Source organism: Haemorhous mexicanus, chromosome 6 (genome assembly GCF_027477595.1).
Source record: "Haemorhous mexicanus isolate bHaeMex1 chromosome 6, bHaeMex1.pri, whole genome shotgun sequence".
In the NCBI taxonomy this organism is placed as follows: Eukaryota; Metazoa; Chordata; class Aves; order Passeriformes; family Fringillidae; genus Haemorhous; species Haemorhous mexicanus.
Genome location: NC_082346.1, coordinates 24,454,856 through 24,469,257, shown reverse-complemented (window position 1 = coordinate 24,469,257; position 14,402 = coordinate 24,454,856). Strand labels below are relative to the sequence as shown.

General features: G+C 46.7%; 1 protein-coding gene across 1 annotated transcript; it reads right to left on the bottom strand.

Annotated features, from left to right (window-relative positions):
- Positions 1–5,159: 5,159 nt before the first annotated feature.
- On the bottom strand, positions 5,160–6,278 carry C6H11orf96 (chromosome 6 C11orf96 homolog). The gene has a single exon (XM_059849272.1). The coding sequence runs from the start codon at positions 5,884–5,886 to the stop codon at positions 5,524–5,526; it is 363 nt and encodes a 120-aa protein (XP_059705255.1). The 5' UTR covers positions 5,887–6,278; the 3' UTR covers positions 5,160–5,523.
- Positions 6,279–14,402: the final 8,124 nt, after the last annotated feature.

Here is a 14,402-nt window from a genome sequence, read left to right as displayed (position 1 = left end):
TATTAGCCAAGAGCTGTTTCACAAGCAAGCTGGGCTGCCTCTCTCCCTCTCTCCCTTCTCACCAATCCCCTTCCCTCTTGCCCAAGAAAGGTAATTTTCTTCACAAGGAAAGAAAAGAGAAAAACAAACCCACTTCTACAACAACAGTGTTTTAAATCACACCAAAGAAGAAAACTTCCCTTCCACCAGTTCCTAATAAATAACTTCAGCCTCTTTAATGCAAGCATTTCCAAACAAAGAATCTCTGGTTAGGACAGAGTAATAAATGACTGAGGTAGCTCTTGTTTTATTTGAAATCAGATCCAGGTGAACCTCACCTTGGTTTCAAAATAAATCATCTGCAGTCTCACCTTGGTATGGACGGACAGAGGAGACAAAGGAAAGCCCCCTTCCCTCTTGCTCCAGTTTCCCCAGCTTTTCACCACTGCTGCTGTTGGCTCCTACTCCGTGTGGGTGAAGGGGACAGATGTCCCAGCCAAGTGCACATACATCATTCACACTGCTTCCAAAACACAAGGCTGGCTAAAGCTGTGGAAGGTTGTGTGAAACCTCAGAGTATCCTGAGCACGATGGAGCACGGGAGAAGTGTCTTGGACATTTCAAGCCAGTCCAGAAACTTGCTCAGCAACATCAGCAAATAGTATGAATGCAACAAGGAGCAAACCCAGATGGACTCCTGAGTACAGCTGAGACAAAGCCCACCTGACAGCAGTGCAGCCAAAATCAGGATCTGTCCCTAAGCTATTTGTAACATACCATGATATTTGCTAACACAGGAGTCACAAATGCATAATTGGCACCTTTAGACATTTAATAGCCTTAAAGCTAATACTCTGGCACAAGAAACCCCTACATGACTCTGATTTCACAGCTCTTGGTTTTGCAGGAAGAATTTCCTTCTCACCTGTGACCAGTTAAGTAATTGCACTGCCAATTAAATATCTGGAAGTGCTTTGTCATAGTCAAAGGTTGGCCTGCTCTGCTACTAGCAGCACTCACTCCAGACTGCACAGACCAGGCACAGGGACACACAGACACACACACACAGACACACAGACAGACACACAGACACACACACACACACACACACACACACACACACACACACACGTGACAAGATGCTGCTTGAGAATTAATTAATTGCCACCATTAATGAATTCTTCCAAATTCAGTACCTGACTTCAGGCTACTCAAGGAGAAGCCCACATCACTACTTGATAAAGCCCTCAGGGTTGACCTGGTGACCTCCCTGTCCTGTGCACTGGCTTCCTACTTCAGAAGTGAGATCCTCTTGCACCTGATTATTTTCTGCTCAGCATGTAATCTTGCATCTTTACAGCTTAAAAAAATACCCTAAAGTTAGGAGCCAGCCTTGCTGAAACACTGTTTCAGCTTGCACACTCTATTTAAGATGGCTGTGAAAAGTCATACTGAAAATCCAGGGCACCATCACTGCACAAACAGTCTGAGCTCAGCTCAGGGATTTTGGGTTATCTGCAGCTCCCCAAGGGTTTTCTCCCCACAGAAATGCAAGCCCAATATACAAAAGACAGCCCAGGCTGAGCCAGGCCATGGGAGCTGAGGTTCAAACAAGGCTCGATGCAGCCTGGAGACCCATGCTGGTCTCTCTGGTGGTGGCACAAAAGCCTAAGACCAGGGGCCCTGAAGGCTGAGGTCCACGCACGCTGCCAGGGAGCCAAAGCTCATGGAAGGCAGCCAGCAAACTGCTGGCACTGCTGACATTTGAGAAACCACAGCAACCAGATTTGCTAGAGCTCACTCATTGGCCTCTGTTACACTGCAATTTGTTTGCTGTCAGCCTGACAATTAAATAGATGCCTTGGTTTGTGTTTTGTCCCATGGCTCTGCTGTCACTTTGGAGGTTAGAGAAGAACAGTGTGCTGCTTCTTACCAACAGCAGTGCCCCAGTCTGTCCACTGTGCTCCTGCAGGGTCAGATCCCCAGCACTGGTAAGGGTCATCATTAACCATCTCCTAAAACAAATGCATTTTCAGGATCCCAGCACAAAAACCTGCAGGAATTGCAAGTACCTTCTCATACTTGTTCCTGATAACAGCTCCACTCTGAAGTGTTGCCAGTGAATTATTGGAAACCCAGGGGTGAGAGAAGTTATGCAAGAGCAGAACTGGTGCATACACAGCTAGGAGAGGAGACTGTCCTCAGCCTCCTGAGGAGAACACCAAATTGCACCCAGAAATCCTCCACTAATTACTGAACAAGCCTAGCTAAAATGTTTGCAAAAAGAACAGAAAAAGCTTTCTCATAAGATGAAGAGAGAGGATTTCTTTTTCCTGATTCTGGTAGAGCAATGACACTGCACTGTTCACAGATCCCCTCCACACTGATCATGCCAAAATAAAGCATGGAGGTACAGATCCACCACACCAGCATGATGAGCTTTAAAATAACGCAGCATTTCAAAACAAGCACGAGGGAGAAATGCTGACAGGCATGGAGAGGACTGGACACAAAACAGAAAGACAATAAAATAATTGCTTCCAAGTTCAAGTTTTTACTGACTGGATGAACATCTTGACACGAGGACAGAATGATTTATATATAAAGTGATATGAGAATAACAGGCAGTACCATTAAAGACAAATTCTCTGGTGCAATTTCCTGTAATTTGGAAAAATAGTGTTGAAGACACTCCTGGGGTGCTCAGTCTCACCTGGGCCCTGAGACACGTCCTGCTGCACCATGGGCATCTGGCTTCCAGCTCCTTCCTGTGCAGACATGGAATGCTCATGCCTACTCACTGCCATGCCGAGCCTCACTGTAAGTGGCATCTGTTGGATGCTTTTAAGCTGTGAATTGCTGAAAGGAAATGTACAACCCACAGCTCAAGCCCGGGGAGCGGATGACAGACTCAAACCCCTTTGATACAGTCATTACCCTCACTAAAGTGAATGCAGGAAATCTTCCTGCAATCCTTCACAGGACAGATAGACACGATAATCACGACACTGAAAAGTACAGCACGAGAAACCTTCAAAATTAGCAGCACAGGAAGACTGGGAGGGAGGTTTATTTTTCCAGCTGCATTCAGGAAGGCCTCTCCAGGACATAGCTAAATCACCCTGGCTTTTCACCCTTTTGCCTTGATTGCAACTGTTTGGAAGATAAACACTAGCCTATCTTTAGCATTGGCCATGTTATTCGCTCTGAAATGGAACAGAAAAATGTCAACAAAGAACAGTTGAAGAGAAACTCATTTATTCAGCCTAACCACTGGAATATGACATTTTTCTCAAACACGCTACAGCAGATTTTCAAATACTCTTTGTAGACGAGTTAGACATCTACATTTGTCTCTTGGAACAGAAAAAAGAGCACAGCTATTCTCACCCTTCCAGGAGTGAGTATCCATTGCTCTGCTGCTGGCTGGTGCAGCACAGCCTCCTGTGCCTCCTGCATGGTGGCAGCACAGCTGCACGCTGAAGGAGGGATGACAGTAGCAATGGTAAAGGCCTGCTAGCAATCCCAGCTGCTAAACAAAAATTAGGAGTGGGGACAAGGATCATGTGCTCACAGCCTCTTGAAGCTACCCCACACTTTGTCTATCACAGGGCTTTGTACCAGACCTGAAAGGAAAGGGAAACTGAAAAGTAGCCGAAAACCTGCAGTATTGGAAGGACACTGTTTCCCAAAATCAGAACTCCCAGAATTGAAGCACTGTTAGGAATTTGATGAGGAAAATTAGCCCAGCTGTTGGCAACTGATTATGTCTTAGTGATTCCAGTTTGTCTGCTGACTGAAAGTTTTTCTGGAGGTCAAGTTGCTTTGCTTTGTGCATAGATGTTTTGTACGTGCATACCATGCAGAGAAAGCAGCTATGAGGGTCTAACTGCAAAGGGAGAAAAGCTGTTTCACAAGGCTGCACGCAGGGAGGCACATGGGGTCATTTAAATGCTTTTTAATGGAGGTTGGGTCAGAGTCCAGGCCTATTTCCTTACCTGCTGAATTGCTTGGACAGGCCTCCCCCGGTGCTGGAGGTGGGCTGGAGGTGCTGGTACTGCAAGGGAGTTGTGAAGGACCTGTCCAAAAACAAGCTGCACCCCATGCCCCCAGGATTTTCCTCAGCTTTAAGCTAGAAAGAGACAAGCTTCAGTTTTGCTGTAGCCAGGAGCCAGTCACAGGGGTCATCTGCAGTAATTCAGTGCCCAGAGGGTGGAGATCTGTGGTTCTCAGTCCTATCAAGACACCCTGCTCACCAGCACCATGTCCATCTTCTTCCTCTGCCCCAGCCCTTACCTCTCCATACTGATCAATAAGATTGCACCTCAAACCACAATGTTAGAAACGCCGTAAGTCCCCTGAAAATCATACCAGAGAAATATTAGCTGCAGCTCAGTATCAGCTATTACCTTCTGATTGGGAAGTTTTAGTTTCCAGAGGCTTGCCTTTAAGGAAGGTGCTACTACAGCATTACACTATTAGCACAGGAAGGATTCAAGGAAATGGAGAAAATACAGGCAGAATATTCCCAGTCCAGGAATTTGGTTTCCATTCTGCAGAGGGCTTCAGATGCTCTTCAGCGTGTATCCCACAGACAGAGAAAATCCTACATGCACCTGCACACACACACACATGCAGCAACCCAACAGAAGCCTCATTCCTACAAATTTACCATCATCAAAATCCCCTTACTTTTAAACTCCGAGAAAAGCACGTCCTAATAGTATCAATTGCCCTGGTAAATAAAACTGCATTATAACCAATTACAAAAACCATCTAACCAAAACCAAAACCATCTGCAGCACTAAATAATTTATGGGTCAGAAGGGGAGAAGAGACAAAACCAACTTGGATGAAAATAGAAAGTATGTATGCAATTTTTGTGAATGCAAGAGGCTTGCCTAGTTGCATTGAGGCTCTTGGGCACCAGTTATAAATGCTCTTTAAACCTCAATTCAGGTTAACACACAGACGTCAAAGAAGTAAATAGTTTAAAATCAAATTCAACTTTTGTCTCATTAGTTTATACTCGACAGCACAGCCTGCAAAACCTCTCTGAGCAGCATCCCCGATAAAAGCATTGCTGGCTCTGCACTAGCTACCGACAGATTTTAAATCCCTTTTCCCCTCAAAGCTGAACAAGGACAGTTGGATCCCTGAAATAAGGACAGCCCAGTAAGTACTGTGCAAATATATCAGATTTATTACTCTTTTATGGAAATAATAACAGACATTCAGGTAGAAACATATTAAATTAATGCAGTCAACAGTTTAAATGCAAAAATAAATATAAAGTCCGGCAGCTCAATGCATCTAAAACAGCTCATTTCTTCTAACGAATAGAAAAGATTTTTTTTTTTTTTTTTTGTCTTTTAAATGGTGAGTTTCATACAATCAAATAGAAACGAAGGTACAAGCGCTTTCTTAGAAAACATCCCGACCCGGCTGCCCGTCCGGGCGCTCCTGTGCCTGCGGTGGCGCGGCTCCCCGCAGCTCAGTCCGTGCCGCCGCTGCCGGGCCGGGTCCCACCGAGCCCCGCCGCGCTCAGAGGGCCGAGTCCGAGTCGCTGGAGTCGAGGCTGTTGCGGAGGCGGCAGCTGCCCAGGCGGTCCCGCTGCAGGCACAGGTTCTGGGTGCTCCGCCGCAGGCACTCCAGCGACTGCAGGAAGGACTTCTTGGCCTTCTCTTCCTCCATGGGGGACACCCCCTCCTCCTCCACCTCCTGGATCTCGTCGAAAGTCACCGGCTGCGTCTTGAAGCGCGACTGCCGCGGCCGCCGCAGCTTGCCCTTGGGGGTCTTGGCGGGGCGGGCAGGCGGCGGGAACTCCTCGGAGACGCAGACAAAGTGCGGCATCACCGCCTGGTAGCTGGAGCAGATGCCCATCAGCTCGGCCGGCTTCGCGGCCATCCTGCCGCCCGCGGGAGCGTCCGCCGCGGGGGCCGGGGCCGGCGGAGCGGGGCGCGCTGCCTCGGCCGTGCCGGGCGCCGACGCTCCGGCCGGCAGCGGGGCAGGGACGGGCCCCGCGGGGCGGTGCGGTACCGAGCGGTGCAGTGCGGACCGCTGCTGTCCGGAGAGACCTCGGTGCGAGCGGAGTGCTGAGCGGAGCAGAGCGCGGTGCGAACGGAGTGCTGAGCTGAGCGGAGCGCTGAGCGGAGCGCTGAGCTGAGCGCTGCGGTACCGTGCGGAGCGGAGCGGTGCAGGGAGGCGCAGTACGGTGAGGACCGGAGCGCGGCGTGGAGCGGAGCTCCTCCGCTGTCTCAGCAGAGCCGCTGCCGCCGGCACCCCGGCCCCGTTATATAGCCGGCGGAGCCCCGCGGGAGCATGCTCAGACGGCAGCGCACTCGGGCCGCAGCGGAGCCCACTCGCGGCCGGCCGGGCTCTCCTGTCCGCATGACGTGTCCCGCACCGCCGCCCCCGCCCGCCGCGTCCCCTCGGAGCGGGGGTGTCGGGTACAGCCCGGGGCGGGGGAGCCATCGCGCTCGATCCCGTCGCCCTCTCCCCGTAACCTCCAGGGCATCCCTCTCCTGCTCCGCGGCACCCAGGGGAGCTTCAGGCGGGTCTCGGACTGCAACAGCGGTACTTCGGCTTTATGCGTTTCACCGCGCTGCTTTTTTTTATCAATACCCTGATTTCTATGACTGTGAAACAGTAGCGACAGACCCGTCACATCAGCTTTCAGCTGATCGCTACCCGTCAGAGTAACAAACCCATGCTTAAAGGAAGCTCCAAGGCAAGCCCACATCTGAAAACCCCAATGTTAGTGACCCAGATATAAGCTACAGAGATCACACGGAATGGACCCAGCAAGGACCATCAGCATCAGAGGGTTAAGCAGGACTCTGGTATCCTGTTCCCAAGTCTGCCACCTCTAATGAAGCTTGAATACCTCCTTCAGTGTGACTCAATTTTTTTCAATTTGGTAGGGATCCCAAAATTTTCCATTCCCCTGTGGGCTCTGTGGTGCTTCTTTGGTATGATGCAGAATCAGATCGTCAGACAGAAAATGGCATTCAAGTATTACTGAGCTGAAACAAAAGCTTGCAAATTAGTAACGGCTGGAACCACGCTTTAAAGCTGTGTGTGCCAAGCACTCTCATGGATAGAAAATCCCAACAACATAAGAAGAACGTGCTATAGGAATAGGAAAGGAGGTAGAGGGAGGAGGAGTAGAAAAGCATGAGGGAGGAAGAGCCTGAAATGGTTAGTCTGTCCCCTCTTCAGGGCTCATGTTAGATGATTCCCATAAAGACACTCTCTCTACAGCTTCACCCACTCGAGGATATTTTTGAAGCTTGGTTAGGAACCAGGAAGGAAGCGGAGGCTTAGCAACTGTGTCAGGAATTCTGCTCTGTGATGCTCAGGGGACAAGGACAATGCACTCAGGGCCCGAGGTTTGCCAAGCAGTCAGTCCCGCAGTCCCCCAGGCTCACTGTGCACATGCAGCACCGCAGTGCAGAGGCGCCCAGGGCACTGCCAGCACACACTGCCAATTAGCCCACAGTGGGATCTACACTTACCCCAGCAGCTCTGGGTCCGTGCCCAAGCTGGGGCACCTGCAGCCAGTGTGAGTTTACTGTGTTTTGCCATAAAACACATTCTTTGTGCAGAGGAGGACAAATGCTCTGAAAAAACCCCCAGACACATCCTGTGCCATAGTCCAGCACACAAAAATGGCCTTGGTTTTGTGAGCTCACCATCAGAAACTCTCAACCTTGTCTCTTAGGAGCAACTCTTGTCTCTTAGGGTAACTCTTAGGAGTGGTGCCTCCTCCTTTCAAATTGCCTTAGCAGTGGCCATGTTTCAGGACCTTCGCTGGAAACAAACCATTTTAACTACAGCCCTGTGTCAAAGGGGATAAAATGGAACAAGAACAGTTTTAGGAGAGCTGGGACCAGAGGCACTTGCTAGTGTCTTTCCAGAAGGCTGGCTGGTTTGCTCCTTGCCAGTGCAAAAGCAACATTAAGAGTGCTGGTTTTATGAAACACCTGGCTGCAATCTCTTGGCTTCTTGGCTCCCCAAGGCAGCTTTAGGGCCAGGGTCAGTTTGAAGCCTTTGTGTGGGGAGGTACTATTAGCTTAATAAGGGAACAATTTCATATTTGGTCAAATTGAATCATTCCAGCTTGCAGAAGGCTGTGTTTTTTACAGTTTATTTTAGTGTCTCAATTTAGCCCATACATCTCTGCTGCAGAGTAACAACTTCCTCTCCAAAAGCTCCATTTACATATAGTCACTTAAATTCCTGACAACGTGATTCTACAGCACAGCAAAGGCTGAACTCTGTTTCCTCAGTACAGCCCTCTAAGACAAGCCTGATGACCAGCTTGGAGGATTTCTGGGGCTGAGCTTGCCTCTCATGCAGAAACAAGATGACATAGGAGCCTTGTTCTGGCAGCGCAGAAAAACATTGCACATTTATTCAAAGCAAGGTAAATTTAATCTGCTCTAGCCCAAAAGTATCCAAGGTTCTGTCAAAAAAAAAAAAAAAAAAAGGTTGGTTGACTTGATATCTGAACTTCAACACATATCCCAGTACAAACTGCCTGTCTGGTTCCCTACAGAAAGTTCAGTATGAAGGCAAACTCATATATTTAATACCCTCACAAATATGATTATAAAATGCTTTGGGAAATTTCAGTGCTGAGTTGGAGCAAGATCACCATGGTAATAACTGAGAGGCCTTGAAGATATTATTTGAGAAAATTTAGAAAATATATCCTGTGACATAATCCCCAGAGTTAGATCTCCAAGGCACTAACATAAAAAAAATATTTACTCAAGTAGTTTAAATAATGGCCTTCATTTCACCTTCTCCCAGCATTATTTAATGAAAGGAAATGAAATCTTGTGATTTCAGTGAGTAACATTTCGGCAAGTTTCAGTCCATTTCACTGCATTTCATGTCAACCCATTCAATTTAATTGTTTTAATTTCATTTCAGACATTCCTTTTTTTTTTTTTTTTTGATTGCATTTCATTTTATCATCATTCCTCTTCTGTGCATTCAGCTCACTTTGCTCCCTGATATGGAGAATTCAATGGGTATAATTTAGAAAAGTTTTAGAACTTTTCAGTGCAATTTATGTAACCCCATTCCTTTTAAAAGTTTTCACTTAATTTCAGAGTTTTCAGGTTTTCTTTCAGTTGTTTTTCATTTCATCGTACCTCCTGTCCCGTGTGTTTGGTCACCTTCCTTCTATGGTTTGCAGATGCCATTTCCTTTCACTAAATGAAAATTCTTCATGAATTGAAGAACTGTCATTTCGTGAAAGGAAGTAGAATTGCATGAGTCCAATGAGTATCATTTTGGCACGTTCCAGTCCAATTCACTGCAAAAAACCCCAAAGCACTGCACCACCACTGCTTCCTCCACGCTTTTCTCCTTGGCAGCACCCATGGGCTGGGCACTTCAGCCTCAGGAAATGCTGCTTTTACTGCTCCCTCCAGGGTTAGGGTTGAGAAAACCCTAGCCCTAACAAAGCCCAGAGCTCCAGGGACACTGCAACTGCAAAAGGCATGCCAAGAGGACCACAGCTATACCCCAACACTGCTCCTTGCTACCACCCACATGCTGTGCACCTGAGCAAATTTCATCATAATTCTTTCTCCGTCTCTGTGGTTCACTTCGTTCCTTGATTTTGAGATTTCAATATGTGTCATTTCGGCAAGCTTCAAAACTTGTCACTGTACCTCATGTCATCCCAATCCATTTTAATATTTTCACTTTCAGAATTTTCTAGTATTCTTTCATCATAATTCATCTCCTTTGTGTTCTGCTCATTTTTTTCCCCTGATTTCAAGATTTCATTTCCTTTCATGAAGTCACATTGTATGCCAGCACACTGGACAGGCACATTATGGAACCTTTACCAGAACTAGGAACATTTTATATTCATATCTGGGGCCTTGTTAAATCACCAGTTTTATAGGAGGAGACACAATTATTGCTGCTGAAACAGCATGGAAGTTACCAACATGGAAATTGTCATCTGGTTATTCATTTAAAAAATGTGATTATTGGAAACACACACAGAGCCTTTTGCTAGCTATCAGATCTCATGCCATAGAAAGGGGAAGGAACAATTAAAAAGAGGACCTAGGGATGGATAAAAAGGGATGGATACCCACCTCTTCCTGTAGGAAAAGAAACTTTTTAAGGGCCAGGGCTTTTACAGAAACCACCTGTAGCTGGGCAATCACAGTGAACATCACAGTCCGTGTCCCAAAACAGAGCAGTTACTTCACTGTCTGTCAGAGCTGATGGGGTCCCTTGAGAGCCAGCAGGATAAGCTGCTTCCCAGCAAGATGCCTTAATCCATGGAAGTTTCAAATATCCTCCCAAAACATGCTCAAGAGTAAAAGCTCCTTCTTGCTGCCCTGGCAGGGGGCATTCCCAGCCACCACACAGTGCCTCCCTGTGTACATCTCACTTGGCATCCTGGTCTGGGAACTCATTTCTGTCAGGAGAGAGGAAGGAGTTGCTGTTCTCTCTCCACTAGAATTTGTATCTTGGAACAACCATTTTTAAAATAGCAATAAAAACATTCAGCCAACTCTGACCTAACAGATACTGCATACAAACTGGAGCTGACACACCAATAAACAGGCAGCAAATACAAACTGCCTCTGAAAGCAAAAGTCTTTGTGTCTCTTTCTCTGCCTGCACATCTGATTTAAATTCCAAAGTTTACCTTTCTGATGGGGGAACCCAAGTTATCCAACGAGACCCAGCTCAGACCCACTGTTACACTTCTGTTTGGAGAAAAACAAACTGTTGTTTCTTTCTAGCTATCATAATAAAACTGCAGCACACAGAAGGCAGCTTACCTGGGCAGCCAGGCCTCTCTCCAGCACATGTGAATTCACTTACACCAGGGAATTAACTGGCTAACAACTAGCAAGAACTATGCACTCAGGGCTGTCATACCCCTTTCCTTATGTATTTGGTTTGATATCCTTTACCTTCCTTTCTACTGTTTTGACTTCAGCAGCCTTTTAACATTTTCTCTCTTTGAAATAATTAAATTAAAGCCAAGCCAGCCCAGCAGCTGACTGCCTCAGGGTAATCCGACAGTAAGGACCACACACCCTCCCACTCAGGCAGCCAGCAGGCCAACATGCAGCCAGCATTTTAAATGCTTGATGGGACCCTTGAAGTATTTTTCTAAATTCCTCACATTCCCCTGGCCATGCCAAGGGGCATCCAGCCTGGCATCATCTGGGGGCAGCCATGGAGAGCCCTGCAGCCAACAGCACAGGCGAGGAATAAGCACATCTCCCCTCTGCAGCAGGCAGGTGTTGGCAGAGCTGCAGGATTGGAAATCTCCAGAGGCAAGGGAAGATTTGGCTTGGTCTGCAGCACACTCTGCTCCCAGCCTCCTGCAGGCTGGGGTCTCCTTCACACCCCGAGCACCATGATTTTCATTCCCCACAGCAGGAGATGAAGGAGAAGGCTCAGGTAATAAAGGATGAGGAAATTCCCTACCAGCACTTTGCATACACTGCAGGGCAGCCATGCAGCAAGGCACCTGTGAAGGTAGCAGGAGGCTCAGGCTGCTGGGATCTTTGCAGGCAGCTTATGGAAACTTCCAGCAGAAAGCTCTTCCCAATGCAGCAGGGAGTTGCTAGGATGGGCAAGTTCTCTGAGGGATGTTTCAAACTGGATATGTCCAGTGTACAGGTTATAGGAGCACAGAAGGATTTTTAAATCTCACCAGCCAATCTGCCACAGCAATGGTGCCCCCTTGACACTTCCTGAGGTTTTAAGATAAGTTTTAGATAAAATAGCATTTTAAGAGAAAAGGTTTGTCACATTTGTATATGCCTCATTTTTATATATAACTTGGCCATTTTAGCTGAAAAAATTTCTTTCAAGTCTCTCCAAAGTAAGGAGTAGAAAATTCAGCCAGGCTATTGATTCCAACTTCTTCTTTTTCACAGAGAGCTTCATGGTATGATCCTGGCAGACATGACAAACACTTGTCAGGGCTCGTGGGAAGTCCATGATCCCACACAGTTAATACAAAATATTCAAAATATACAAAATATGTGTTCAAAGCTCATTTTCCCTCAAATATCTCAGTTTCAGTCCTGCCTGCCTTTTTATGAGCTGCAATAAATCCCATAAACCTTCTGCCCCATGCCATAAGGAGACAGTACAGACTAAAATGTTTGAATGCTTCTCACAGAAATGTATTATTTTATCCTCCACACAGAACTGTTTAAATTGTAAAGTGACAGCTGAAGTGAAAAGTCAGTCTTTCAGTTGCACTTCACAAATTAACAGCATTTGGCTGTCATCACACCACTAATAACAAATGTAGTAATAAAACTCTTTGTTTTGAAAGGGAGCTGCAAAGTGTTTCCTGACAAAAAACCGCTACATTAAATTTTCCTTGTTTGGCCTCAAAGGCATCAGAAGGGATGGCAGCTTTTCCCAGCACTGTTATTGATGCGTCAGGGCACAGTGATGGGAGGACACAAGAAAAAACTGGGGCTCCAATGACCGAAGACCAGTGATTGCAGAAAACTCAGCTCTTTAAAGAATGAAACTGTACTTTAAACTAATTAAGATACTGACTCTGCTTTGAATATTCCTCCTGGTACAAGGTGCTGTCGCATGAAGTAAAACCTCTAACCTCCCATGGCTTTAACTCTCAAGGTATTACCATGTCCAGCTGTTACTGTGACCCTACCAAGTAAGTAGCACAGAAATTAGGATTTCTAGTTCAGGACATTCTGTCTCAGGTTCAAAATCTGGAAGAAAAAAAAAAAAACTTTCTGAGTGCAGGGAAGAACTTTGCTGATGAATCATGGGAATTCCCAACCCTCCACATGCTCCACACTGGTGGCTGGGACAGTGCTGCCTCCTGGGACGTGAGTCAGCTGGAGAGCAGAAATGCTACTGGCAATGCAGCAAGGAGAGGAGGATTCTCCTGCTGCTTGCCAGGGAGGCCCAGAGTAACCCAGAGCTGTCAGAGCAAGAGCACTTGTCTTGGTTTCTCTTCTGTACCCAACTGCTGAGCTCTGCAAGAGTGGAACTGAATTATTTCTGAGACCTCCCATCCTCTCTCAGATTTGGACAAAACTGGCCACACATCTTAAATGTAACAAGGAAGGTCTGACCTTGTTAGGTCAGAGAGAGACCTACCAGAGAGCATGGCCAAAAGGTTCTGTCTGCTCTGAAGGTCAGACAAAAGCAAAATCTTTTCTGTTTGAGTCAAGATTAAAAATCTTAAATTGGTGCCACAAATCAGATCTTAACAATTCTGATGGATTTCATCTTCCATTTTCTTCTAAAAGCTAAAAGCACTGTAGAACATCCACTAATTTCAGCAGAATAAATTTCATTTTTTCTTCTAAGTCTATTTGTAAGCAATCAAGAAAGAAATAAACTGTGGTCTAGAAAATAAAAACAGAAGTTTCTTGACAATTGAACTATCAGGCTTCAAGTAACCCAGTCCTCCAGATATTTTTGTTCAATCTCTAAACGTTTCTGGGGACTTCAGACAAAAATTGTAAGAACCAAAGTAGTAAATTGCTGAGTGATGGTTCAGTAACTGAAGCCCTGCCTTGCCAAGAGCAGCCAGAGCAGTGCCAATGTGGACAAGCAGAGAGAAAAAAAGTATAATCCCATTCCTGTCAGATGAAAGCCCACAGTGCCCAAAGCTGAGGAATGATCTTTCTTAGGTAAAACCAAGAGATAACTGGCAAGGTCACCAGGAAAAAATGTTTAGTGCAAAATACAGGGGTGTTACAGAGGAGCAGCCAATGCTCAGGACATTCTTTTCTACCTGTGGCTGCTGCAGCACCAAGATGCTGTGTCTTGTCCACCCCACCCTGGCTCACTCAATCGCTCTCCTTGCCCTGAGGCCTGGGAGGATTTCTTCAGGCTGGCTTGTCAGCTTATTCCAGGGTAACAATCTCTTCTCTGGTATGAACTGTCATGGCTCCATCAGGGCTCCGGAAGCGCAGGGATTGGCAAATTTTGCATTAGGTACAGTTTGTCAGACACTGTCTCACTGATGTGACCACCACTTCTCCACCCTCTCCCTCCCACTGCTTCCCAACAGAAAACACCACCAGGCAATTTTTAATCCTTCTTTCACCACTTGCCCTTGCTTGTCCCAAAAAATCAGGGAGCCTGCACCTTCCTGCAGTCTCCTCTCCAAGCTCCTGCAGGTGTCTCAAGCTAAAGGCAAGCCATGTCAGGTGGACAGACTGTCTCCTCCTTCACTCAGATCTGCCCCCAAAAAGCAGGAGGTGGGGAACAGAAACTGGGAACCATGTAGATTATGCAGCCTGACAAACCAGCCAGGAAGTGTGGGTTGTACATCTAGGCCAGTACACCTTCTGGTAACTCATGGCTGCTCACTCCTGCTTTATCTCTCTGCATCACAAGCCTTCAGGACAAGCCTTCCCACA

Bases quoted from the DNA above. Each gene is read 5' to 3' on its own strand.
- C6H11orf96 (XM_059849272.1), bottom strand. From the start codon at position 5,886: ATGGCCGCGAAGCCGGCCGAGCTGATGGGCATCTGCTCCAGCTACCAG.